This window comes from Nycticebus coucang, chromosome 3, assembly GCF_027406575.1.
Source record: "Nycticebus coucang isolate mNycCou1 chromosome 3, mNycCou1.pri, whole genome shotgun sequence".
NCBI lineage: Eukaryota > Metazoa > Chordata > Mammalia > Primates > Lorisidae > Nycticebus > Nycticebus coucang.
The window spans coordinates 12,392,760-12,418,886 of record NC_069782.1 but is presented as its reverse complement, the minus strand read 5'-3'; the positions used below and the strand labels follow the sequence as shown (position 1 = coordinate 12,418,886).

General features: G+C 40.4%; 1 protein-coding gene, 1 long non-coding RNA gene and 1 other non-coding gene across 30 annotated transcripts in view; 1 reads left to right on the top strand and 2 right to left on the bottom strand.

Moving 5' to 3' along the window:
- Nucleotides 1–4,201: 4,201 nt before the first annotated feature.
- Nucleotides 4,202–7,525, bottom strand: LOC128581895 (uncharacterized). Its single transcript, XR_008378940.1, has 2 exons — nt 7,369–7,525; nt 4,202–4,594 (listed from the first exon to the last, which is right to left on the bottom strand). It is a non-coding gene; the product is annotated as an uncharacterized LOC128581895 (long non-coding RNA).
- RBFOX2 (RNA binding fox-1 homolog 2) overlaps nt 4,202–26,127 on the bottom strand; it is a 310,217-nt gene continuing 288,291 nt past the window's right edge. For 12 of the 28 annotated variants that reach the window (XM_053585195.1, XM_053585194.1, XM_053585197.1 and 9 more), the window contains 5 exons: nt 23,264–23,303; nt 17,220–17,251; nt 12,319–12,407; nt 11,460–11,532; nt 4,202–9,749 (listed from right to left, as the gene is read on the bottom strand). In XM_053585195.1, the coding sequence (XP_053441170.1) occupies nt 9,695–9,749; nt 11,460–11,532; nt 12,319–12,407; nt 17,220–17,251; nt 23,264–23,303 (289 nt within the window). In that variant the 3' untranslated portion in view covers nt 4,202–9,694. Of the gene's footprint in view, nt 9,750–11,459; nt 11,533–12,318; nt 12,408–16,384; nt 17,053–17,219; nt 17,252–19,964; nt 20,008–23,263; nt 23,304–25,402; nt 25,460–25,518; nt 25,952–26,127 lie in introns of those variants that run through there. The other 16 variants (XM_053585202.1, XM_053585203.1, XM_053585199.1 and 13 more) reach the window with 7 other exon arrangements.
- Nucleotides 11,878–11,984, top strand: LOC128582697 (U6 spliceosomal RNA). Its single transcript, XR_008379144.1, has one exon. It is a non-coding gene; the product is annotated as a U6 spliceosomal RNA (small nuclear RNA).

Sequence of the window (26,127 nt, the reverse complement as noted above, 5' to 3'; positions counted from 1 at the left end):
TACACAATTACCTAACAGAAAGTCCAGTCTCTCCATGTTTTACTTCCAAATGACATCAATATACGGCTGCATGTTGCCAACTGATATTCAAGTGATGAACAGATGCTTTAGGCTAGGCCGAGCTCGAATAAAAGAAAAACATTATTGCTAAAGCCTGTCAAAACAGAAGAATTATATAAATGGAAAAGGGTTCAAGCCAACAAAAGAAAGGTGTAAAGAACATACTAGGTGCTACATAAAGATGAATTGTCTCTGGATGCCTCCCTTGGCATCTATTCACCCCTAGCAACAGAGGTCAGAAGGCCAAGAGTGGTGCCTGAGGAATGGAATGCCTTAGAAGGAAGGGCGAGGTGACACTTGAGCTGAGCCCTGCAGGTTGAAGACAGTTTCATCTGGAGGGGAGTGGAGGTGCAAAGGCAAGGAGTGAGGAGCACAGCTTGTCTCAGGGTTCAGGCAGCCTGAGCCCAGAGTGTGGAGGCCCTGAGCGCCGCATTAAGGTTCCGGAAAATGGATGTTTCTTAAGGATTTTGAGGAGAGAGACAATATGGTCACATTATTGTGGAGGAATCCAGGTGAAAGTGTAAAGGATTGACTGACATGAGAAAGACACAAGGAGCAGAGGTCAGAGCATTTGTCATTCATTCACTGACTGAGTCCTTGCCACTTGTTAGGGCTCTGGGAAATGATCAGTCAGACTGCCCACGCCGTCCTCCCCAGTAGACTCTAATGGCAGACACATCAATGAACAAATGACTTCGCATACATTCTAAGCAGTAAGTGCCGGTGAAGGAAATCAAATAGGGTGAGGGTGGAGTGCTAAGAGAAGGGGTTTGTTTAGATGGGGTGGTCAGGGACAGCTCCCAAGGCAGAACAGCATGGGCAAAGGACCTAAGAGGGGAATGAACTTGGCTTACAGAAGAGAAAGCAAACCAGTGCACCTAACAAAGGTGACAGGTGGGGAGAATGGCAGGAGACCAGGGAATCACAGTTGGACTTGCTGTTGGCTGCCTATGGGGAAGATGGGGAGAGAGGCTCCTGATTTCAGTCAGTGACGCCTCCGACTGAGGAAATGCAAGTGAGGAGGGTGTCTAGAGGGGGCCTGGGGTTAGTGGGGCTGTCTCTAGGGCAAAGTGAGTGCTGTCGGAATCAAGACGCTTGTGTGGGGGAGCAGAGCAAGGCAGCAGCGAGAGAGCTTGGCAAGACACGACAGTGCTGGACAGTCACAGAGAGGAGGACAGCAGCGAGTGAGGGATAAAAATCACACTGAGGTACAACGGACACTATGTGGGTGACAGGGACACCAAAAGCCCAGACTCCACCACTGTGCAGTATATACATGTAATAGAATTCAACTTGCACCCCCTAAATCTATAAACAAAAGAAAATAAAGCTGAGAATCAGCACCTACCCAAGACCAAGGTGGCAGCACACAGTCCTTTAGCAAGACATTACTTTTTTTTAAACAACATTTTCTTTATCTTTTAAGGTTTTAATATCGGTATTGCCAACTATGTTTCACATTACTGGGCTAGGGGACTGCTGTGGCCTAAATGTTTGCGCCTCGATCCCTTCCCTCCTCCGGCCCCCCCCCCCCCCCAATCCTATGTTGAAACTCTAACCCCCAATGTGATGGTGTTAGAGGAGATGGGGCATGGGATGTGTGTCCTTGGAAGAAGCCAGAGAGCTAGCCAGCCCCTCCTGTCACGTGAAGAATAGCAAGAAGTTTCCACTAACCAGGAAATGGGCCCTCACTAGACAAGAGAATCTGCTGGCCCTTGATATTGGGCTTCTCAGCCCGTAGAACTGTGAGAAATAAATTTCAGTTTATAAATTACCCACTTTACTGTATTTTGTTATAGCTGCCCAAATGGCTAAGAGGAACAGAGGCGTTTTGAGGGGAAAGAGCACTTATTTTAAGCACAATGAACTTCAGGAGGCTGTGGGACTGTAAGTGTGGACTCTAGGAGAGCCCCGTGGGCTACAGCTGCGGATTTGAGTCATTAGTTCATAGGCAGAAATTGATGTCAAAAGTGACCTTCTGGGGGGAATGTAGAAGAGGAGGGCCTACAATAGCCCTGGGGAATAGCAAGATTTAAGGGAGGGGTGGAAGCAGAGGCCCCTACAAAGAGGCAGAGAGGCAGCCAGAGACGGGAGTGCAGTGCCAGCTCTTACGTTTCTACAGAAGTTTCTGCAAGAGCAGCAAAGAATGACAGCAGCTCAGAGGTTAAAGGCACAGACTTGGGGCCCAGAGTGCCTGGGAACAGATCCTGGTGCTGTCGCTTCCTATTTATGTGACTTTGGACAAGTTATTTAATCTATGCTTTAGCTTCCTTTTCTTTTAATAAGGAATAACATTACTGTCAGGTCCACTCTCTCATTAAAAGCTAAAACATTAGCCTGTTACTATTTCACAGATACTGGTGACAAACACAAGACTGGCCCAGAGACAAAGGACTTTCTGACTCACAGCACAGCAGACAGCATATGGGGCAGCTCCACAAGCTCCCAAGTGCCAGGAACTGGACGGATCCTGCGCACGCGGTAGGTTTCCAATGCAGGGAGTGCTGAGCTTAGGGAGCCCTCTCCTTTCAGTAGGCAGAGCTATTCTTTGTCCTAGAGGGACACAGGCTCCCCGCTGCAAAAAAAAAAAAAAAGCCCCCCCAACCCCCCCAAAGTCCAGGCTTTGCATGCCTAGCATAGCCAGCAGGAAGGGGAGGAACAAATCCCAGTGAGGCACCACGAGCAATGCTCTGTGTCTACTGCTGCTGCTAGGAAACTGCCATCACTTACATCTAAAATTGAGAAAAGTAATTCAACCAACCAAATGCTCACCAGGTACTGGGGGTACAGCAGCCAATGGAACGGTTCTGGACCTCCAGGTGCTTATATTCCAGTACAGGAAGACAGACACCAAATAAACTAGCAGGGGAGTAAATTATAATACCCAGGGCTTTACAGAGCAGGATAAGGGCTCTAAACTGGCTACGGGATGAGCAGCCATCAGAGATTTATACAAAGCATAGAGTGATCTGACTGAACAGGCAGGTGGGAGGGAGAACATATTCTGGTGGAGGAGCGCTGCTGGAGAAAAGGTGGTCATGGGGAGACAAGTTTAAGAGACAAGGTGGGTTGAGGACATGCCGTGTAGTGGGTAGCAGTGAAGAGGTACTCATCTACCTGGACACGTCACAGTCAAGACATGCAAGCAAAGGTCTTGGGCATACTCAGCAGGGCTGCTTCTGGGCACTGTAGGTTAAAGTCAGGAGGCAGAAGGGCAAGTAACTGGAATCAGGGCACAGAAACTTACTCAGAAATTTGCCATGAAGGAGAGAACTTGAGATCTTTGAAAAAAACATTTTTAAAAAATGTGTAAGATTTAAGCAAGTTTAAACTCAAAAGGGGCTATCATGAAGACAAAGTTAACCAGCAAGAGAGGAAAACAAAGATACGTCCTCAAGGGGGGATGGTGGGCTGTAGGGCACAGGTACAGGGTCATAAACCAGCAGAAGGGAAAGAATGGATGTAACTCAAGAGTTTACAGGCCTGGGAGCAGGAACTCATGCAGGCATGGCCTCTGCATTTGCCAGGAATCAGAAAGCACAATGGTCTTATAATAGGGTGAAGTTAAGGGAATGGGGTTTATAGAGAATTTCAGAGACTTGGGCATTACTGGGTAAGAAACCAGTGCAGGAAGGGATGCCTGAAAAGCACAGGGAAGACAGAAAAGGGCTGGATGGGACACATTTCCTACAGCTGAGGAAGAAGCAGAGGAGCTCGGGGTGGTTTGGCAGAGGTGGCTGAGCAGGGCAGGAGCAGACACTATCGGAAGGTCAAGTAGGGCAACGGGTCCTGCAAGCATAGTGACCAAGACTGGGTGAGGGCAGCAGCTGAATCAAGGGGAAGATGAACTGTAGAATGTCAAACTGAAAGGAGGTTTCAGGTTGTGTGAAAAAGAAGCACAAAACAGCTTTTGGATGGACTAGAGCCCCGCAGCTGAGAAGCCAGAGAGCAGCTGACACAGGCCCAGCCATGGGCCCCTTTATCTCACAGCTTAGGCCATCCATAACGCCTCACATTATCAAGTGTGGTGGTTTTCCTTCTTCTTTTCTTGTCCATCTTAAGGAGTAAAATCCAAGTTTTATCTTTGCAGCCTCAGGCGGGGCCAACAGGGAATGATGATCAATACACACAGGCCAAAGAATGGTGTTTCTCTCTTTTATTTAAAAACAGTGCTTCATTACCATTTGCAAAGGCTGAGGCAGTGCTCTTCCTTTGCTTAGAGTTTATAAAAGCCAGCAACATGATCAATAATTTATACACATGGAGAGTAATACAAAAAAATAAGGAATAAAAGCTAAAGATCTAACTACTCCGACCTTCACAATTCCAGCTACTTGATAATAATAGGAGTAACCCAATGAATACTGTATGGTCTGAAAGCTACTATACAATATGATTCTTAATGAGAAGGGAAGGGAATTAGAGACTGTCACAAAGCCCTGGGATGCTTCTCTGGAGTTAGCAGGGAAACAGGACCCTGGGCAAGCAGCTCGGGGTGTCCTAGGAAGTGATTCTGGGAGAGGAAGGGAGGGGAAAGAGAAGGCTAGGTGGTCTTACACAAGCATCCCGTGTGATGCTCCCCTACCCCAAAGGTACCTGTTTTGCCATGGCAATGGGAGGGGGCCAGAGAAACCACATGTTGTATGTAGGGATGGTTTAGTCCCTGCCACAGGGAGTAGGGAGAAGAGGAGAGGTTCTGTGGCATTTTGAGCCTTGCAAAGATTTGGACTGAAAGCTCAGAGACTCAGGTAGGTCGGCCTGTCGGGGACAAGTAAACTCCACTGGCTCTCTTCTCACTTTGCAGCCCTAACTTACGTGTGTCAGCCCCAGGTTGCTCCAGCTATTCACAAGCAGAATTAAAACACAAGAAAAAAAATTCATATCCCTTCGGGAAAAAAAAGGACCAATTCATCACTTGATATATAATACAGCCAAAATGAGCTGCCAAAACAAGCACACACACATACGCACACAAGAAAAAATACTGTGAACAGAAAAATATAAGAAAATGACTAAGCTGGGAGACTTACTGGGGTATAAACATTGCTTAAAGCACTTAGCACTTCCTGGAAAAACAAAATTTTTAAAAAATTCAGAACTCATGTGCCCCCCTGGGAAACTGGTGTTGGTAATAGGGTCTGGGGCTAGGGAAAGAAAAGAGAATCGCTGTTCCCTTTTTGCTTGCCAGGCTGAGCGGAGCCCTCACGTTGCCGCCATGTACACAATCACCAGACTCAGAGGCCAGGCCCCCAGGCTGGGGGTCTCCTTGAAGGCAAGGTCTGCATTTTGGCTGAGCAGCAGTTCTCTCAGTTACCAATCCCTGCCAACCAGCACTACCATGGCTGAATTGATCTACCGTTTCCTGAGTAAACTGTAACTGGCTACAGTTTCGGTAACATGGATAAGAACTCAGCTACTACAGCCAACTGTGGAACTTCAGGAATCTCCTCCATTCCATCCCTCGGCTCCTCATTCCTAGTGCATCTGATGCAGGAATCTGATAACTCGCTGCAGTCCATTCTGTACGCTTCACTTTCAGAGAAAGGTGCCAGAGATTCTACTGCACTTGCTAAACCAAAGGGCAAGTGCTGGCTTAGGACACCCAGAGCCTACTTGGAAAGGGCCCTGTTTCATGCTCTGGCTCTTGGATGGCTATTGCCTGGGTGATCAGTAAAGCAAATATGAAGGAAATACATAGCAAAGGGAAAGGGAGGGAAGAGGCTTTTGGACAGTGACATTTTCAAATAACAACAACAAAAAAGTGTTTTATGCAACAGAGAATCAAGTTTCACTGTGTATACTACAAATGGTCATTTTCAAGATCATGACAAAATAAAAACACACAAATTTACGTCTGATGTTCACCTTGCCCACTATTTTTTTCCTATCTTAAAACAGTGCAAACAGGTAACTTATGCTTTTAAAACACCATGAACCCTTCCCCACCCCCCAAAGTCCCTTTCCTCCTAATATATGGGGGAAAAACCTGCAAGTCTGCAAATGTTACTGTGCTAGAAGGTTGTGAGCAGCAGAGAGCTGCTGGACTGGGCAAAAGGGGAAGGCACATCTAGCAGCTTCCCCTCTTCCCTCCTTAGTGTCTAAGCGCTTTACCGACTATCCCTGGGTCGGCTTTGATCTCCTGCGGGGGGGTGGGGGGTGGGGGTGGGGTTTACCAGGCCCTTCTTGCATATCCTAGGGGTTGCTTCCATCTGAAACCTCCCTTGTATCTGGAAGCTAAATGACTAGGTTTAGGATGGTAGTGATTAACCAACTTATCTGCTATATCTCTAGTAAAGCTTATCCTAAACTAAGAGCAGTTCAGCCCCTGAGGAGTCGTGCATTTGAGGAAAAGCTGCTATCACTGATTTCTATTGACTAGATCTCCATTAGCTCCTCTTAAACTAAGAGTTGAGCCCCAGGCTGCTTCTTTTTCAAGGAAAATATCTGCTGGCTCAATTCTGACTGTGGCTGTTGGAGGATGATGGTGATGGTAGGTTCTGTTAAACCTGAGCCTTAAAAATGATGAATCACAATGGCGGATCAAATTGATGGGAGTCAAACTAAGCAACACAAGGACTTGTGGAAAAGACCTACAGGCAGCTCTCTGGGCTGAAAGAGGGATACTGAGATAAAGGTCTCTAGAGGTCTCTTTAAAGGAGCCCAGCTTCTATGAGTAAAATGCTCAGTATAGAAAGTCCAGATCATGAACTATAGTAAAGCTCAAAAAGATCATTCATGGATTGTGATTCAGCATCAATAAGTATTTTGGAATTACCAACCAGCATCCTTCACAAAATGTCAGACTCCTCTGACTCCGTGTCTTAATCTGATGAGAAGCAGAGTCAGGAATACACAAGCATTTCTGCTTTGAGGAACTTGCTTCTGATAAATTCTACTGTATGGAGTCTCAAAGTTCAAAAGCTGATGGGGAGGTTGACACCATGGAAATCTAGATGCTTAGGAGAGCTCCAATTCTCAGTGTTGACACTGAAAATCAAAGGCTCTTTTATAAAAAGCAGAACTCCATCTAGTCTTTCTTAGAAAAGGGAGCTGGAGGAAGTGGTTATTAATAACCACCCCTGGAAATGCAGCAGAAACCCACTGAAAAACACAGAGCTTGCCTTCAGAGGCCTCAGCCAGAACCAGCTGAACTGAAATGCACAAAAGGTACCTCAAGCTCAAGTTCTGCCTTTTAAAGGGCTGTGGAAACTGCATTCTCTACCTTTCCCATCATCCTTATCTTTTTCTAGGAAAAAAGAAGAGAAAAATTCTGAAACTCATTCCCCTATTCTCCTCCCCTGCTATGGATACAACCATTTTGAATTTGGCCTTGTCTCCACCGAGTAAGTGGCTTGCCATTTTCTGAGAATGGCCCCTATTTGATTATGACCCCAAATTTCTTTGTTTCTTTAGTACAGTAAAAGTTCTCCCTCAAAACAAAAAGAAAAATCATCCCTGCCCCCATTCCCTAGAACTGTGAAAGCCCCACATCCCACTCCCCCTTCCTCTAACTGAAATATTTATATACATACAACAAAAATTGTCGTAACAGCAACAAACTAAACTTTGGCTTGGGGGGGGGGACCCTTAATAAATGGCCAGTGGACTGGGCAGTTTGCTATCCCCTTATTCTATGCTTTCCTCCCCCAAATCAGTTAATAATTGCATCGAGGCCTCTAGCTTCCTTGATGTCTCCCCTGGGTTCAGGCACAGCCTCTCTCCCAATTATTAGGGGAGAGGACTCTGAAGGGGGAGAAAATATGCATTATCTATGACAGGCCAGTGCCCTCCCAGATATATTACTCTGCTTACAAAGAATGCTTGATGCTGTCATACGTCAGTCATTTTAATTCAGGGACATGAATCAGTGACGAGTCAAGAACACGTGTGGAGGCAGGAGTTAAAAAAACAAACCAAAACAAACCCATAACAAACCAGAAGCTCCACGTCTCTGAATTACTCCCTTTAGCAGCTATCCCTTGGGTGAAAGGTCACCCTAGTACCAACGTGAATAGACCAGGGAGCCAAAAAGACCGGGCTTTCCTATTTCCTAATGCCTTCGTTTTGGAAATGCTGTAGGACACTTGCTTTTGTCAGTTGTATCTAATAGCTAGAAGAGAAACACTTTCTCCTCTACTTTGATAATATGTAAAATTAAAGCCAGATCGATGGCAATACCTCACTGCAGTGGCCACCGCATGACTCTTCCTGGCAATATGTAAGATCCTTGCCATTTCAGACCCTCCTTCTAATCTGGGAGGGGAGCAACCTCAGGGGCTCTGTATTTTAAGTCCTGTAGTGTTTATGTATACCAAGTAGTCCAGGTGCTCAGCTGGGTGTCTTTGGAGGATAACAAGAAGCTGGGTGGAATAGCCACAAGGGCTCAAGACTGTGGATAAAGAAGTGACTCATAAAGGCTCTGGAAGATGAAAATTCCTATGGCTTTGGAGAAAGTACAAAGTGCCTCTGCCTGCCCTCACGTGTCCTAATCACCAAAACTTCCAGAGACAACTGACCTAGGACCTGGTGTTTTCTTTTCCCAACAAAGTCTTTATTACATTTTTCATACTTTGTTTGGACTTTCTGATATAAGAAAAAGAAATACCAGATCTTCTAATATTCCTTTTCTTCTTTAATGGCTGTGTGCAATTTGTACTTGTAATCCTCAAGCTGTGTCCAGATACCTGTGGCAAATATCTGGTCACTGGCTTATTATTCTGTCCCTGGATCCTAAATTCCTGAATCTTGAGGACATGGGAGCAGGGTGTTAATAAAAGAATAGATGAGCTAAGCTGAGGTTCCATTAAAGGGAAGAAGCCCAGCAGGAATGCTGGGATTACAGGAAAAGAAAAGAAATGTTCTTTTTCATACTCCAGAGTTCATTCTGAGATCAGTTTCCTAATGAGGTGTTTATTATCCACAGTCTGAGAGCATGTTTGGAAATATCAAGACTATAATTCCAAAAACTATGCCCACTGTCTCAGGCTGTGCATGTAAGATGATTGTAAAAAGAGTGGAGAGGACAGGAGGGAAGAGGAGAGGAAACTATCTTTTTAATTCTCTGGCTTTACAAGCACAAATTCCTATCTATCAGCATGTGGATTCCAGCCACAGCCAATCAGAATCGCCTGTCAAAGACCAGAAACTCAGAAGACTAGAAGAATGTCCTGTTGCAGAAAAATCCCTTCCACTTCTGCTTGTTCCCCAGCCATTCAGCACCAGATATACTTTGGTAACTCTGTCTGCTGATTTCTGATCAGGTGCACTTATCAGCTCCTAAGTCTCTCCTTCCTCCTTAACTGCCTCTTCCGTGATAGAATAAGCTAAGCACGGACATACAGACATGGAAATGCATTATTATTATTATTATTTTTTTTTACCACAGTTAAAAAAAAGAAAAAAAGAAAAAATGCACAATCTTTGGAACAAAAGAATTAAAGGCAGAAATTTAAAGGAAAAATACATATTCAAAGAACATAGTGAGGTATAAAAAAGTATTCTCTCTTTTTTTGTGTTTTTTTTGTTTGTTTGTTTGTTTGTTTTTCCTCTTCATCTTGCTATAGAGTTCCTCTACTAGTAAATATTGCAATAGCCAGGCCTCATGAACTGGGGGGCTGTCCCATTTGCTGGGGTCTCACGTCACTTCAGTAGGGGGCAAATCGGCTGTAGCCACCTCGGTATAAACTCGCCTGCAGTAATTAAAGACATAAAAAAAAAATTAAAAGGTTGATGAAACATTAAAAATGAAGAAAAATGTCCTGAGAAGGGAGATTAGGAAAAACAGCTTCCTTTGAAAGCTGACAGCGACTGATCAGATGTTGCTGTATGCAGTGAAGTCAGGAAACCAAGGTGCCTCTGAGGTGCTCAAACAGACCCCAGTGAATTTATTGTAGACCTGATGTTCTCAAGGAGAGTATGATGACAGTTTTATCTCATTATTTACATGAATTAGCATAGATGGGAAACAATACAGTTTATAACTAGTTCTGCAAATAGTTTGATTTTTAAAAGTTCAGGTTCTTGTTTACCTTGATACATCATTACAATCCCGACTAAAAACAGATCACTAATTTCCCCTTCAGCAGACCACTATCTCTGGCAGGTCTGTAGTCACAGCCCATGTTTGAGATGGTGCTGTATTTCCACCTGAGTTGAGCTTTAATAAACTCTATTTCCTCTATCACCTATAAAATACACCAGATTGTTTCTTGAAATATTCAAATATATACATATATATGGTTTTAACTAGGCTTTACTCCTTTGTTTTATAGAATGGCTTACTTCTTTCAATTTTAAGTTTCCTAAGAATGTATCTGTCTTGGGTCATTCTTTGGAATGGATATAGGATTTATAACATTTTAGAACTAAATAAAACCTCAGGAACTTCAAATACTATCCTTATATTGTAGAACTCTACCTCAATTCTAAACATACTTTCCTTCAGGACCCTATTACTTTCTTCCACAAATCTTCCTCAGCTGAAATTTAATGTGAGAAATTACTGACTTCCTTATATTCCTTTTGGCCTTAAATATTACACTTCTTAAACAACTTTGCTCATGTTCAGAGGCAGTTGCACAGTTGCATTTTGGCTTGAAGAGAATGCCTTGCATTAGAAGCCTCACTGTGGAACGGCCTGTCTTTGGTGTAGTCCCAATCATAAGAACCAGAGGCAACTAAGCCAATAGAAGAACACTGTAGTAAGGATTTTGGAATGTTCTTTTTTTTTTTTTTTGGTTTTTGGCCGGGGCTGGGTTTGAACCCACCACCTCTGGCATATGGGACCAGCACCCTACCCCTTGAGCCACAGGCGCCGCCTTGCAGTAAGGATTTTGGTTAGGACAGATTATTCTAGATGAGTTCTATGGACTTCCATACATTCACGAAAACACCATATTTTGCCACAACTATAATCAATAAAACATCCCCTTAATTTCTAGTAATAACTACCAGAGGGCTTAGGAATAGCAGAATTATCCTTTGGTATTTGCATTTAAAACTTATATACAGTAAATTTTTTGAAAAGTCTATGTTCCCAAGTCTTTGCTAATACCCATCAATAGAATATAATTATGCCCTAGGTATGTATTCAACATTTGAACCAATAAAAAAAAAAAAAATCAACCCATTTGCTTATATCTCTCCTAAATGATGCCATTACTCAGGGCAGACCGTCACTATTCATTCCTTTCTGTTGCTCTTAACTAGGCTATGTGGCTCACATCATAATACACAAAGAAGGTGACATGAAATTTCCAGATAGACCTTGGTGGCTTTAATACTTTGGCAATGATGAAGAGTTGAATTTACTACCTCCCTAGGTTTTTGTAGCTTTGTAGTTTGTGGGTAACATTTAGAAAGAGTAAAATGGTTTAAGAGAAAACATTGTGTATACTCACCACAGCGCCAACTCCATAGCTAGCGGCAGGGGCAAGGGCATGGTAGGGGTCGGCTGTGTACACCCTGCCATAACTGAAGAGAAGAAACACAATTAGAAAGAATAAAGGAAACAGTGTGATTTAACAAAATTCAACAGCTCACTGTGCTATAGACTTATGAGTCACTCGGTCTTGGACTGTTACCAGGAAACTGGAGAACAGAAAAAAACTTTTCTATTTCTACTCTTAAATTCAGCAACTCTGAAAAATTCTGAAATACTTCTAAAAGAAGGGAGCTGTAGATGAAGAAGAGGGAACACAGTAGGCAAAGCCAAAGAAGAGACAGAAATAAGAGAGGGAGCAGGGGACAGAATTAGTGCCTTGTGCCTTGGGTGTGATGAAGGCCATAAAGAGAAGGTCTACAGAAAACCCAGGTCCAGTGCTCACTTCGGCAGCACATACACTAAAATTGGAACGATACAGAGAAGATTAGCACGGCCCCTGTGCAAGGATGACACGCAAATTCATGAAGCGTTCCATATTTTAAGGACATTCTGAGATTTGAAGGAAACTTACACAAATCTGTGAAACACAGACCTTTGCTTTATTTTTATAAGTATCAACTACCATCATGTTTTGTAATTTGCAGTCTTGATCTCACCATTGTTGGTGAAGAAAATTTTTAATAAACATGTACTACCTGTATGAAAAAAAACAAAAAAACAAAAAAACAAACAAACAAAAAAACAACCCAGGTCCACAGGGTGCTCAATGTGCTAAGCACTGTTATGGAAATGGCAAAAGGGAAGGAAAAGGGTTGATGTTTGGGATGGGCTGGTGCTCATGGCACCCAAAGCTTGCCCACACTCTCTCCACATACCCGTCACTGTAAGCGGCTGCAGCGGCGGCAGCAGCAGTGGCTGCGGTTGCAGTAGCAGGCTGTGCATATCTGTAGGCTGCATATCCACCCTACAGGAAAGAAGAGAACTGACTTTACAGATACCTCTCCCCCTGGGTGGACAGATAGACACGCACCCACCCACACGCAGACATACACTCACATGTGGACACAGGGACAGACACAAATACAGACGGGAAGAAAATGTTTCAAACTGCATCAGTCTACATGTTGTTATTCCTCTAATAGAAAATTAAGCCTCACCCAACATAGGGATTTGCATTCCAATTTGTGATAATATTAAAAATCAACTATACTGGTAATACCCTGTTAAATATAAAAAACAAAAGAATGCTTTTGGATCTGTTTTACTTTAACAGTCTTTGTTGGAATTGGAAATATTCACAGAAAGCTGGAAGAACTTTGATGCACATAAATTATAGAGTTAGAACCTATTAAGTTTCTATGTGGTAACTTCTGACTCTCTGATGTATCCTTGGATTGATCATTATGAAGAGACTACATTATGTAAACGCAAAGGTTGGCTATACAGTTCTGTTCCATCCCACAAAGCGTGTTTGCTAAAAAGCTAATATAAAAAGGCACTATTTAGGCTCGGCACCTGTGGCTCAAGCGGCTAAGGCGCCAGCCACATACACCTGAGCTGATGGGTTGGAATCCAGCCCGGGCCCGCCAAACAGCAATGGACGGCTGCAACCAAAAAATAGCTGGGCATTTGAGCAGGTGCCTGTAAGTCCCAGCTACTTGGGAGGCAGAGGGAGGAGAATCGCTTGAGCCCAGGAGTTGGAGGTTGCCATGAGCCGTGATACCACTGGTGCCTGGGCACTCTACCCAGGGTGACAGCTTGAGGCTCCATCTCAAAAAAAAAAAAAAAAAGGTACTATTTAGAAGGAAACAACAAAACAGATCAGGGTTCAGCAAACTTTGGCCTATGACCCAATGCAATTTGCCACCTGGTTTTGAAATACTTGTGACACACACTGCATGGCCTACAGAGCCAAAAATATTTACTATTTGGCTCTTTATAGAAAGTCTGCCAACTCTAATCCCTATTTCAGATCTGGGCACATGGGATTACAAATTTCTGAGAATTCTTTGACTAGATTCAAAGAGATGGGAATCCTCATCTCCAGTATTTAACAGCATTTATTTTCCTTCCCTAGAAGATTTTGAGATTCTTACATAGTAACCTCACAGCAGGAGCTTTCTGCTGTGGAGCTTTTCTGCTAATGGTTCATGTATCCTCTCTGCCCTAAAGAGCTTCAAACCACATCCTTTGTATATTTCACCTCTGTTTACATGAACCAAATATACAAAAAGCTTTCACTATCAAGTGAACCATAATACTCTCTCAAAAGACAATGACAACAAATGCCACATAAGACAGGCTATTCTTAAAAAAGCCGCAAACCCGACTTGTTTTTTATACTTCTAGAATTCATCTAGATGTGAATTTTTATTCTTGCCCTTTCACTACCAAAAATAACTATGTTCACATGGTCCATGTGAACACCATTTTATCACTGAACAATAGCACAAACATTTCATTTCTATAGATTAAATATGTCCATTTCTCATGGACATGTGAAACTTTCTGCTCTGTGCTTTCTACTTTCTATTCCTTCAAATGATCAATGTTTGCTGTATCTACGAAAGAAATTTTAGATTTACTTCTATTATCATTTCTTAGGATTGAAAACAAATATTTTCTAATAGGACCTTTGCTCTATTTTGCCATCTTATATGGCAGCTTCTGGTCTGCTTCCTTTATTTTTCTTAATCTTCTTTTGGAAAATATCTATAATTTCTTTTTTTTTTTTTTTTTTTGTAGAGACAGAGTCTCACTTTATGGCCCTCGGTAGAGTGCCGTGGCCTCACACAGCTCACAGCAACCTCCAACTCCTGGGCTTAAGCGATTCTCTTGCCTCAGCCTCCTGAGTAGCTGGGACTACAGGCGCCTGCCACAACGCCCGGCTACTTTTTGGTTGCGGTTTGGCTGGGGCCGGGTTTGAACCTGCCACCCTCGGTATATGGGGCCGGCGCCCTACCGACTGAGCCACAGGCGCCGCGCATACCTATAATTTCTTAAGGGCTTCTAAAGTATTTGCTTCTTAGATAATTTATGCATTGTGAGGAAAACTCATTTTTGCTTTTTAAATATATGCTGCTTCAAGTTATTAAAAGTAGCTCTAAATGTATATTTAAAAAATCCCTGATTGGCTTTCAGCAGTTGCATATTATTTCTTCTTAGTTCTTAAGTGAGTAACTTAGGAAAGTAAACATTTCCTTTTCAATTATAATTCTTCTACAGATGTTCATATAAATAAGCCTACCCTAATTAATATTACCAAGCATTGGCAATGGAACAGTAATGAACAGAGACAGGAAACACCCTTGGGGCATTTGGTGATCAACATAGTCCCTTGGAACTCCAGCCAGCACTGTGGGAATGGATAGGCTAGACTGATGGGGCAGAGCTGCATGTCCCTGCAACATGTATTTAACTAGCTAAAGCATTTCTTTTCTTTACTTCTTTTTCAAAGCTTCTAAACAGGAAAGGAAGTATTTACAGCACTTGCTAAACAAAGCAAAAGTTAATTACAGCTGGAATTTTAAGCTTTAAATTAGCCCTAAAGGTAAATAACTAGATATGGTTTGAAATCAATTTGAAATTAAAGTTAGCTAGTGTAAAGTGTGGTTTGTCTCTTTAGGATTCCTCTAGACATCAAAATAGCATTTAAAAATTTAAAAGTTAAGGTTATAAAAGTAGTTAAAACTCCATTTATGTTTACCTAAGTAAAACATTTAAAAACTGAAGTCCTATGACATATGAGAGAGGTATCAATTCTCAGTATGGGATTCTGAGGCTCAAAAGTACTCATCTAAGGATAGATTTCAGACCTGACTCTTCTAGAAGTTTGAGTGGAGATACTGGGGTTACAATCTCTCTGAGCAGTCTATCAAATCATGGCTTTGAGCTGTATTCCACTAATTCTGGAAAAAAAGAGGTTTCAAGGGTGGTGCCTGTGGTTCAAAGGAGTAGGGCGCTGGCCCCATATACTGGAGGTGCTGGGTTCAAACCCAGCCCTGGCCAAAAAACTGCAAAAAAAAAAAAAAAAAAAAGAGGTTCTAAGCAAGATTGCTGACAGAACCATTTCCCCTCACTTTCCCCGGTCTTGTAAGATGCAGTGGTTTAGGAGTAATATTATTGCTAACCTAAACAATTCAAAGTGGATCAGACTATGGGAAGGTATCTTCCTGCCAATCTAAAAGGAGACAGAGAAATCTATCTGCTGACTTGGCGCCTATAGTTCAGTGGTTAGGGCACCAGCTACATGCAGTGGGGCTGGTGGGTTCAAACTCGGCCTGGACCTACTAATGACAACTACAACAAAAAATAGCCAGGCACTGTGGCGGGCGCCTGTAGTCCCAGCTACATGGGAGGCTGAGGCAAGAGAATTGCCTAAGCCCAGGAGTTGGAGGTTGCTGTGAGCTGTGACACTATAGCACTCTACCCAGGGTGACAGAGTGAGACTCTGTCTCAAAAAAAAAAAAAAGAAATCTATGTGCTATAAGTAAACTCTGACTCTGGAGTTTGAACTTGATGAAATTATTTATTATTTAAACTCAGGAATGCAAACACTTTCTTGACAACAAAAAGGCTTGAGAAGAATATTAAGAAAAATTATGACCTGGTTGTTTGCACCCTCATATTAACCTGAAATAAAGAGAAAAAAAGAAAGAAAAAGAAAAACCATACTAATAGTTTTTGTTTTTAACAGATAACATTTCAGCACAACTACTCTAATTACTTTAGGATAATGGTGTTATGAAGAGGCCCTTTAAAGGAGGGCTATATTTAGGATGGGCAGATAATAGCCCACTAATTTGGTAATATACCAATGACCACCCCTAAAGTAGAAAAATTAAATTATCATGGATTTATTCCTCTTAGATATATCCTTACTCCAAAGTATTCTGCTGCTATTTAGTTATCCAACAAAATAGATCACAAAACGTTAAGAAAAAGAAAATTCACATGAATTTATTTCCATTATGGATTTTGGAATACATAAAAATTCTAGGCTAAGAAACTGTTTTCTCAATTTTCATTCCTACCAGCAAATCTGAAGGCTTTTAAGAAACATGAGAACAAAGTGCAGTTTGAAACACCAAAGTTTTCATTACTGTTTCTTAAGTTTTTTAAAAAGAACAAGGGTGGGAAAGAGGTATAAAAGAGACAGGGTTCAGGCGTGGGGAGGGGATATGGCGCCACATTTATTAATCACATTAAAAACTAAGCATGCCAACATCTGGAGCTAAAACAACCAGCAAAATCACCACGTTCAGACTCGTATTGGCTAACTCTATCTATCCCAGCATTCTCTTGGGACAGCGGTTTGCCCTAGGCTCTACCACAAGCTTGGTGAAGTACACAGCCTCAATTACTAGAGCGTGCAGCCACAACAACCTGGTATTACGGAAACAGTCAGTCACCACTTGAGTTAACATTCCATACCCTATCGACTAGCCCCTCCCCAGCCCAAAGAAATAGTAAATCTTGCCCACCCTAGCCCTGGGCCACACCACAATGTTAATAATTATAACAAGCAGTAACCCATCTGTTATATCAGAGAAGGGAACAGAGACTCCACTGAGAGATTTAGAGTGAGATGTTAACATTTCTTCAGCTGACTGCACAAACAAACAAACAAAAAAAAAAAGAGGAGAAATAATTCATTTGGAGATATGAAGTCATGAAATAGCTGAATGTGTATTGCTTTTAACCATGCACTGATGCAAAACTGAAGCAACCATTAATAAAAAGTAAAAAGGACATATGTATTTACACACAATCAGACCTGTTTGATCTGAAGCAGTTTGCAGAGTCTATCTGTGTGTGATTTGAAATAAAACAAAAAATGGGGATTAGCATGGCCACAGCACACCCTAATGTAGGAGGGCACACATGGACAGCTTTTTGAAACTTTGATAGCTGGATCAATTTGATATGGCTAAGCTTGATTCAAATACACACATGCCCCTTTAAAAAGAATTACTTTCTTATTCCTTTGCAGTTCATTCTGAATAACTCCTAGTGTCACCCGCTGGGGCAGCCCAGGGCTCCATCACTCCCATTTACTGGCCTGATCCTGGCAATATAATTCAGTCCTGACCCACAGCACTCAGTGTATATTCACCCCTTGTCAACAGCCATATATTCTGATCCACAGTATTCTTCTAAAATTCTTCCTGTGTTTAGGAATTTCATTTTTTCACATATCCATAACATGTTTTCAACTTCCAGCTTTTTCAAAGGAAACTGCCTTTGAAAAGCTGTCTTTAAGATTCTTTTCTGTAATGACTTCTGCAGTTGTTAGTCTCAGTATTCAATGGCTCAATGTCACCTCCTAGGAATTTTCTAGTTTGCACTGACGCAATTTTATCGTCTAATTAACCTTATAATGTTGCCACACTGATCACATGATTATTCTGCAGTTCCGTAGATGTGTTTTACACTAGAACAAAATAGAAAGGTTCTAAATATCATCCTTCCTATATCTGATCTTTACCTGCTTATTTGTTAATTTAATCTCATACTGGGAGACTCTTGCCTTGCCTTGATTTTAACCTGGCCTTTAATTTTATAATATTTTTGTTTTAGGTTTACAATAAAACAGGACTTTGGTGAGCATGTGATGTCAAGACACCTTCTTTCTACCCGGAAGACAATGACATTCATTATGTGACACTGAGGAGGAAAGTGTATTTCAAGACCAGCAGACAAAATGAAAGCTTGTTACCTACACGCAGAATACTAATCAATAGAGCAAGGTGAGAAGGGGAGGGGAGGGGAGGGAATGGCAGGTGCAATGCTCAAAATCACTACAGCAAAGTGGAGATCTATTCCAACTAACATGGGTTCAACGGTAGCCCTCTGGGAATCACTTTATTTGTTCCTAGATGATTCTAACTTCCTCCTTCCCTCCCCACACCCATGCTGAGAACCACCATATAGGAGACATAGAGTTCTTATGTGGTAATACAGCATCTTTGATTAAATATGAATAACACAGACCTGAATACAAAAACTTGTAGAAATGGTAATATTGTTACTGCTTTAGACTGAGAGATCTACCTTTTTTTTTTTTTTTCTTTTTAAGAGACAGAATCTTACTTTGTTGCCCTCAGTAGAGTGCTATGGCATCACAGCTCACAGCAAGTTCCAGCTCTTAGATTTAGGCTATTCTCTTGTTTCAGCCTCCTGAGTAGCTGGAACTACAGGCACGCACCACAATACCTGGCTAATTTTTTTGTTGCAGTTTGGCCGGGGCTGGGTTCGAACCCACCATCCTCGGTATATGGGGCTGGTGCCTTACTCACTGAGCCACAGGCGCCACCCAGAGAGAACTACCTTCTTTGAAAAGTAGTTAACTTTTTAAAAAGTATTTAAATTCTTCTTATTATTTAAAATTAAAGGAAGAAATTGTTATGATTAACTTGATATCTTCCACTTATTACTTCTATGACAGAGGAGAGATCATCTTTCTTTTCTTTCTTTCTCTTTTTTTTGAGACAGAGTCTCATTAAGTCGCCCTCAGTAGAGTGCCGGAGTGTCACAGCTCACAGCAACCTCCAATTCTTGGGCTTAAGCGATTCTCTTGACTCAGTCTCCCAAGTAGCTGGGACTACAGGCGTCCACCACAACGCTGGCTATTTTTTTGTTGCAGTTGTCATTGTTATTTAGATGGCCCAGGCTTGGTTCAAACCTGCCAGCCTGGGCGGATGTGGCCAGTGCTGTAACCACTGTACTACAGGCGTTAAGCCAGGAGACATGATCTTTAATGAATCAAACCTTTCAAACACTTTATTATTTCACATCTGCCTGGATTAATGTATTTCCAAAATCTTGCTGGGTAGTTATATAAACTAACTGGACTGTGAAAAGCCATTAGCTGTTTTCTTTCTCCTAGCATCCAGCTATCAGCAAACCTTCTAATAATAGTGTATTACTATCCAAATGAACTCACTGATCTTCTCAGGTGAAAGAAAAAGAGGGTGAGGGAAATGCACATCTCAATTTTTTGAGTCCCACTATGGTTAGATGTTTGAGGCAAACTCAAACTTATGTACCAGCAGAGTACAATTACTACTCGGACTTCACTACAGGGCCAGTGTAGGATTCAGGAATCTGGTATGGACATAGCTCCTACTCCTTCGCTTTTCCTCAGTTCCTTTACAGTAGTAAGAAATGTCCCCAAATGCTTAGATCTCCAAAATAAAAAACTAGTTTAAATACCTTACATAAATGTGATTGGCAAATTAAAAGGGGTGGCAGTGATGGGACAGTGCATATAAGACACCTGGCACAGATATATGGCAAGGGGACAGGAGTGTTTAATTTTAGAGGAAGCGCTATTATGCACAGAACGTGACTATGTGCACTGCTGAGGTAGCAGGGCTTAGATCACACGCTCACAAGTCTTGATTGTCCAAAAAAGCCTCTGTTCCCATCTCTAACGTGGAGCTGGAATGGTTAGTATAATTCAATTTTTTCACTGCAATCCACAATCTGATTGATTGGCAGGTCACACTGGCACTCCTACCTGAGGTATTTTAGCGCTAATGATTGGTTCCTGTAAGACTATTCTATAACAGAACACAGGAAGAGCAGTTCAAAAAACACAGCTGTGGAAGGAAAACAATCATACAAAAAGCCCACTAAGGGGCCCACCAGCCTTTTCTTTCCTTTGGATGCAAGCATGCTTTTCACAGGATGAATTAGGAGTAGTTTGTTATCCCATTTAAAAGTGAATTAGGGTGAACTATGCCTTTTCTATTGGTTAAAAAAAGAGAGAGGAGGGGTGGACACATAATCTATCTGCCACACTCCCAAATCCTATCATGGAAGGTTTCTTTACAAACTGGAGACACAATGGCTGTATCAGTTTTCCAGAGAGAAATGTGCCATAAAAGAAACAGAAAGAAAGAAAATGGCTAGCAGGGATCTACTGCCTCAGAATGGAACAAGAAAGGAGATTACAGAAACCCTCCACAATTAATAGCCTATTTTAATATAAATTAAACAAAACCAGTAACTTACAATCTTTTCCCTCATGTCCGCTCTTCGAGCTCTGATTCAGTGCACTTTTTATACTAAATCTTCTTTCTAGTTCTAACATGTGTTTCAGAGGAACTAAGAACTAAATGTGTGTGTGTGTGTGTATATATAATATATATATATATTTTTTTTTTTTTTGGCCAGGGCTGGGTTTGAACCCGCCACCTCTAGCATATGGGACTGGTGCCCTACTCCTTTGAGCCACAGGCGCCGCCCAGAACTAAATATATTTTGATAGATTTCCACAATGGAAAAAAATGCAAAGACAAGTGAAACAAACTCAAGGCAAAATAATAAGTTCTTTGTTTGTATTTTTTCTTTCTTTTTTTTTTTTTAAAGAAAGAGTCTCACTTTGTCCCCTCAGAAGAGTGCTGTGGTGTTACAGCTCATAGCAACCTTAAACTCTTGGGTTCAAATGATCCTCTTGCCTCAACCTCCTGAGTAGCTGGGACTACAGGCACCTGCCACAATGCCCAGCTATTTTTAGAGATGGGGGTCTTGCTCTGGCTCAGGCTGGTCTCAAACTTACGAGCTCAAGTGATCCATCCACCTCAGCCTCCCAGAGTGCTGGGATCACAGGCATTGAGCCACCTTGCTGGGCTGTTTGTGCATGTTTTTAAGAGGTATCCTTTGCTTTCTCACATGTGGAATACAGAATATACTGTTTTAAATGCTGTAGTCTTGTCTTAGGACTAATGTTATAGTTACTTCATAATGTATTCTTGCTTTTCAATTGTAGACTTGTATATTACTTCAACACTAGTGACTAACTTTTTTTCTCTAAGGAACCTGCTAATTAAGATAGGAACTAAGGAAGATAATAACATTGCTAGTAATTACTTTCATTAACAAGGGACCAGTGGTCCAAAAACATTTTGGCAAAAATCACTGAATTCCTTAGGTTGACAATGTAATTCAGCTAGATTTAAAAAAAGAAGAATATTTTCCTGTAAAGTACAGAGAAATCATCTTTCTCAATAAAATCTTACAAAGTAAGGAAATAAGATAACCATGAATAAATGTTTGCTTGTCGACTTAACAAGGTAGAAGTAGGCAATTCTTAGTAAGATAGAAGTAGGCTGTACTTTAAAAAATCCCCCCTTCCAAATTCTTCATATAAGGAAAATACTACAGAAAAAAAAAACTTGATTTAAAAAAATGATTCAAATGGAAAAGTTTGCTCTAATAGACCAGATATCAAGAAAACAACTTAAATAACATAAAGATGAGTTTCATGAGAATATGGATACTAACGTACATGGCAGAATGTATATGCTTACATCATATGTAAACATGTACATTAAAAAGTGTGTAATCTGGTGTAAAAGTAGGACAGATTTCCCCAGTCTTCAAGTTTCACTGTGAACCTGGGGGAAAAAAATCTTTTGTTATTTCTTGAAAATATTTTAAGAAAGAAGGTGGGTTTTAATTAAAGTACAAAGAAAGATGATGAAAAATGGATGAGTTGGGTTTTATGCTTGGCTATATGAGTAATTTATATAACTCTAGGTAAGTCGCAATCTTTCTAAAAACCGTATTTGTAAGTTAGTAGGTTGGTCCAAATCATGGCTAAATAAAGGTATACATTAAAGGCCTATTCTAAACAGTAGAGGTGAGTCACCTGTACCTTGGAGGATTATTATTATTCTATCTCTATTTACACAAAGCCTCTGAATGCATTCTGAAAGTGCATTAACATTTTTAGATTGCTAGTCTGGTAGACCGTGGCAATAGTTCACTAAAAAGGTCCCCTTTTTGATTTGGAGAGGTAAGGGTAGAGAAAGCACTTCCAGACCATTTTAACCTATCACAGAATAATTTTAGGCTGACAAGTTTTTCTTATATAATTGTCTCTTAATGACTTAAAGCCACGCTTGCATTCAGAAAAAAAGACCATCTGGAAAGGTCCCAGTAAAAGACTTCAAAACTCAAAAACTTCTACTCTTGGTCAGTTAGATCACTTTGTCCATATTTTAATTAATACATGACAAGCCAATTATGGAACTTTAGTATGGCTAAACAATTTAAGTAATAGATTGCATGTTAATATGGTTAGTAGAATCAACAAATCTTGTATGATAATCAAATGATTGTAAAAAGAGCCTAGGTTGCTAATTATGCCACTCATTTCCCCTTGCTGACTCTTAAAGAGATCCAACTTGTAGATCTCCTGCTAAAAAAGGTCTTAATACCTATTCTTTGGCATCCTTTCGTTATTACACACTCTTCACTGGCCATCAGTTCTAAATAATTCCATAAGATAATGGACTCTCAAAGTATGTAAAATAGGAAAACACGCAGTACAGAAAGCATACTGCCATCTACATAAATCAAAGCTCTAATGATCTAAAAAGGGATATGAAATGAGAAGAAAAGCAGAAAAAAGAGCTGGTTTAAGGCTAAGCTACTCCTGTTATTTATGTATGCAAATGACGCGACAGTAATAAGACTTTAAACCTGCTGATCATCTCGCAAATAAATCAGTGATCCACAGAATATCTGTGGGTATAGGGAAGGGAAGGGAAAAGAATATGTCCAGTAGACTGACCCTAGCCATGATCAGGAAACCCAAAGGCTTAGTTTTTGCACCCAGGGGCAAGCGCAGTGGCAGAGAAGCATGCTTGCATTCTTAAATATATAAATGTATATATATATATATATATCTCCACAAGGAAAAAGAAAATAAAAAATTAAAAAAAAAAATAAAACAAACCAAAGAAACAGAAAAAAAAAGGCTGGCTTGTCAAGGGATGGGGTCAAGAAGGCCCCAGTGTGTGTACTTACATAGAGGTCAGCACCGTAAAATCCGTCCTGGTAAACCACACTGCAGAAAATCCACACAAAAACAAAAACAAAAAAAACAAAAGAACAGAAACACATTCCGGTTATTGAGGACGGCAGCATGCACATGCGCTCTACACAGGCAGGTGATGTATGAATAAAAACCTGGGCTTGGGGCCACAGCAGGTCAGTGAGAAAAAACGTGAAAGTGCACACACAAGTTACACAGCCCCAGGACATGCGAGGAGAGGGAAGGGTGTGCAAAACTGGAATGCGCAACCTGGGTATTTGGTAATTAAAGTAAGATGAACACAATAAAAAACACTCCCAGAACAGCCTATTACAGCTATCTAAAATCCATTGGATTACAAACATCAACTTTTTGTATATGGAGTATTTTTAAAAATAAGCTTGCCCTAGGATTAAATTTTTCTTTAAAGAGCTTATAAAGGGGAGTAGGTGCAAGTGGAAAGGGGTTTAATATGAAGAAAATAAACCCAAAGAATTCCATCAGGGCAGGATCTATATGCAAAATATCTTTCAAAATTATGTTTAATATTTTGTTTTCAGTTGCATAGTAATTATAATTTTTTTCCTAATATCCATACATCACCTGTTTTTTACCCTGCACATTAGACATGCGATAAGATTTGGCTGATCACACAAGCATGCAAAGTATTATTATTCAGCATTTTAAGAACCAATGCAACACCTCAGAAAAACAAGTCAATCAATTCTGACCAAAGTAAACAGAGAAATGTAATTAAAAAAAAAAAAAAAAGACAACCAAAAATACCCACAATGCATTGCTTTCACAAGCAGAGATAATGAGCTAAAGGTTAAGGTGATTGGTCCAAGGTCCAAGAATTGAAAGGTGCAGTGGGGATCCCAGATAGTAACAATATAATCCAGAGTGGGAAGGAGTAACTGGAAGATTTTAAGGGTTCTTTTTTGGCCATAAGAATATTCATAAAATTCTGAAAAATACAATTGATAACTGCAGTTCTTGGTCTGACCAAGGATCATCTTGTCTTATTTAAAAGAATAAAACTGAGAAGGTAGCTGGTTAGGAATAGAAGGGTTTATTTTTCTGTTTAGATAATGAATTTGTATCAAACATACAAGCATGAATTTTTTTTTTTAAATCCTGAGCAACACTATACTATTATTTTTAAAATGTAGATTTTCAACTTTTGAGGTATTTTTATATATACGGACTTTTCGTCAAACATTATTTTGGGACCAAAAGATATGAAATAGTAGTTGAGATACAATGTTGAACTTTCTTCTTCATATTTGTTAAGTCCACATTGGCTATTTTAATTTAGTTTATTCAATTAAACAAGCTAGATTTTCACCACTACCTCCTCTGTTACAGTAAACAAGCTAGCAAGTAAAATCAAGTTATCAAATAATATTTTCAACTTACTATTAAATAACTTGTTTCTTACAGATAGCTGAAAAGTTTCATAATTCTATTTTCAATGACATTTTGTTGTATTTATAGGACAGTATGGTCATACTTTGTCTCAAATATGCTATGCCTTGGTATTATATAACAGGCAAATCAAACTCATCTTTGATGTTCATTTACCTAAGTTCTATCTACTTGCATAGCTTCCAATTGCAGTTAAAAGTCTGATATTAGAAAGTATTCTACCTCAAGTGTATTTTAGTAAAAAAGAGATTTAATCATAATGAGAAGGCTGATAAACTAGAAAGCATTAAGGCTGAGTAGTAATAATTAACCATCAAAGATTTCAGTAAGGGATATAGGCAAAGATATAAAAATATTCCTTTTATAAAGGAAGTATTGGCATTAAAAACTTGAATATATTTTACCCTAAGTTGAATCACTTATTGGGGATACTCATGTAAGTTCTGGAGGAATTCCAATATTCCTTGTATCAAATGCCACAAGGAAGCTAGAACACAATGAATAATGATGAAATTACTTTACTAAGCTGAAAAGCAATTCTAGGCCATTCCCCATGAAATACTGGACTTATTCCTTGCCATCTTCCATGTAAACAGGTAGTTTAGTTAATAAAAAGGAAAACATGGGAAATTAGTGTTCAATGTAATGCACAGAAATTGATGTGATTAGACATAAAGATAAACTATTTTTGAGCAAATATATACCTGACATAGACTTGGTAGAGAACGGATTCTCAAGTTTGGCCAATAAACTGAAATGACCTACATTGAATAGGAATAAATTTAACCATTTTATAAAGTAACTTAGGAATGTTACAAAATAAAGAAGTCCCATGTTTTGGTGAGCAGTCTCTCTTTGCAAACATGATGGTAAACTTTCTTGGATTAAAATGGAAGACACTTCATGAACAATTTTCTTGTGTGTAGAACTTCCAAAAGGTTTACTTTTATGTTTCACTTGACTATTTCTTGATGAAACAATACTGCATATTCACTTCTTTAAAAGAGATGTCAGAGGTTGAAGGTCAAAGGTCAAGTTGTGAGAAAAAAAGGATAAAATTAAAAGTAAGTAATGGTAGAAGATGGAGATGATGGAATGCATGGGATTTAAACATCTATAAACTGCCAACAAACGTTAATTTCTGAAGCGGTGTCTTTTGGAGCCTGCCCACTTCAACATGCACACTTGCCTTGTCTAATAAAAATGCGTTAATTCTGAGGAATGGAGAACTCCTCATGGTATGTCCATTTGGTCTATGAATGAATGAATGCTAAATTAGTACAACTCAAAGTTAAGCCAATGTTGCTGTCAGAAAAGGACATACAAAGGAAGCTCTTTCCCTTTATATTTTAACTAAGTAGCAGCTAATAAATAGGCTTCTCTGCCACTATTTATCCCTTAGTAAGAACACAGGAAAAAAATTTGTCAT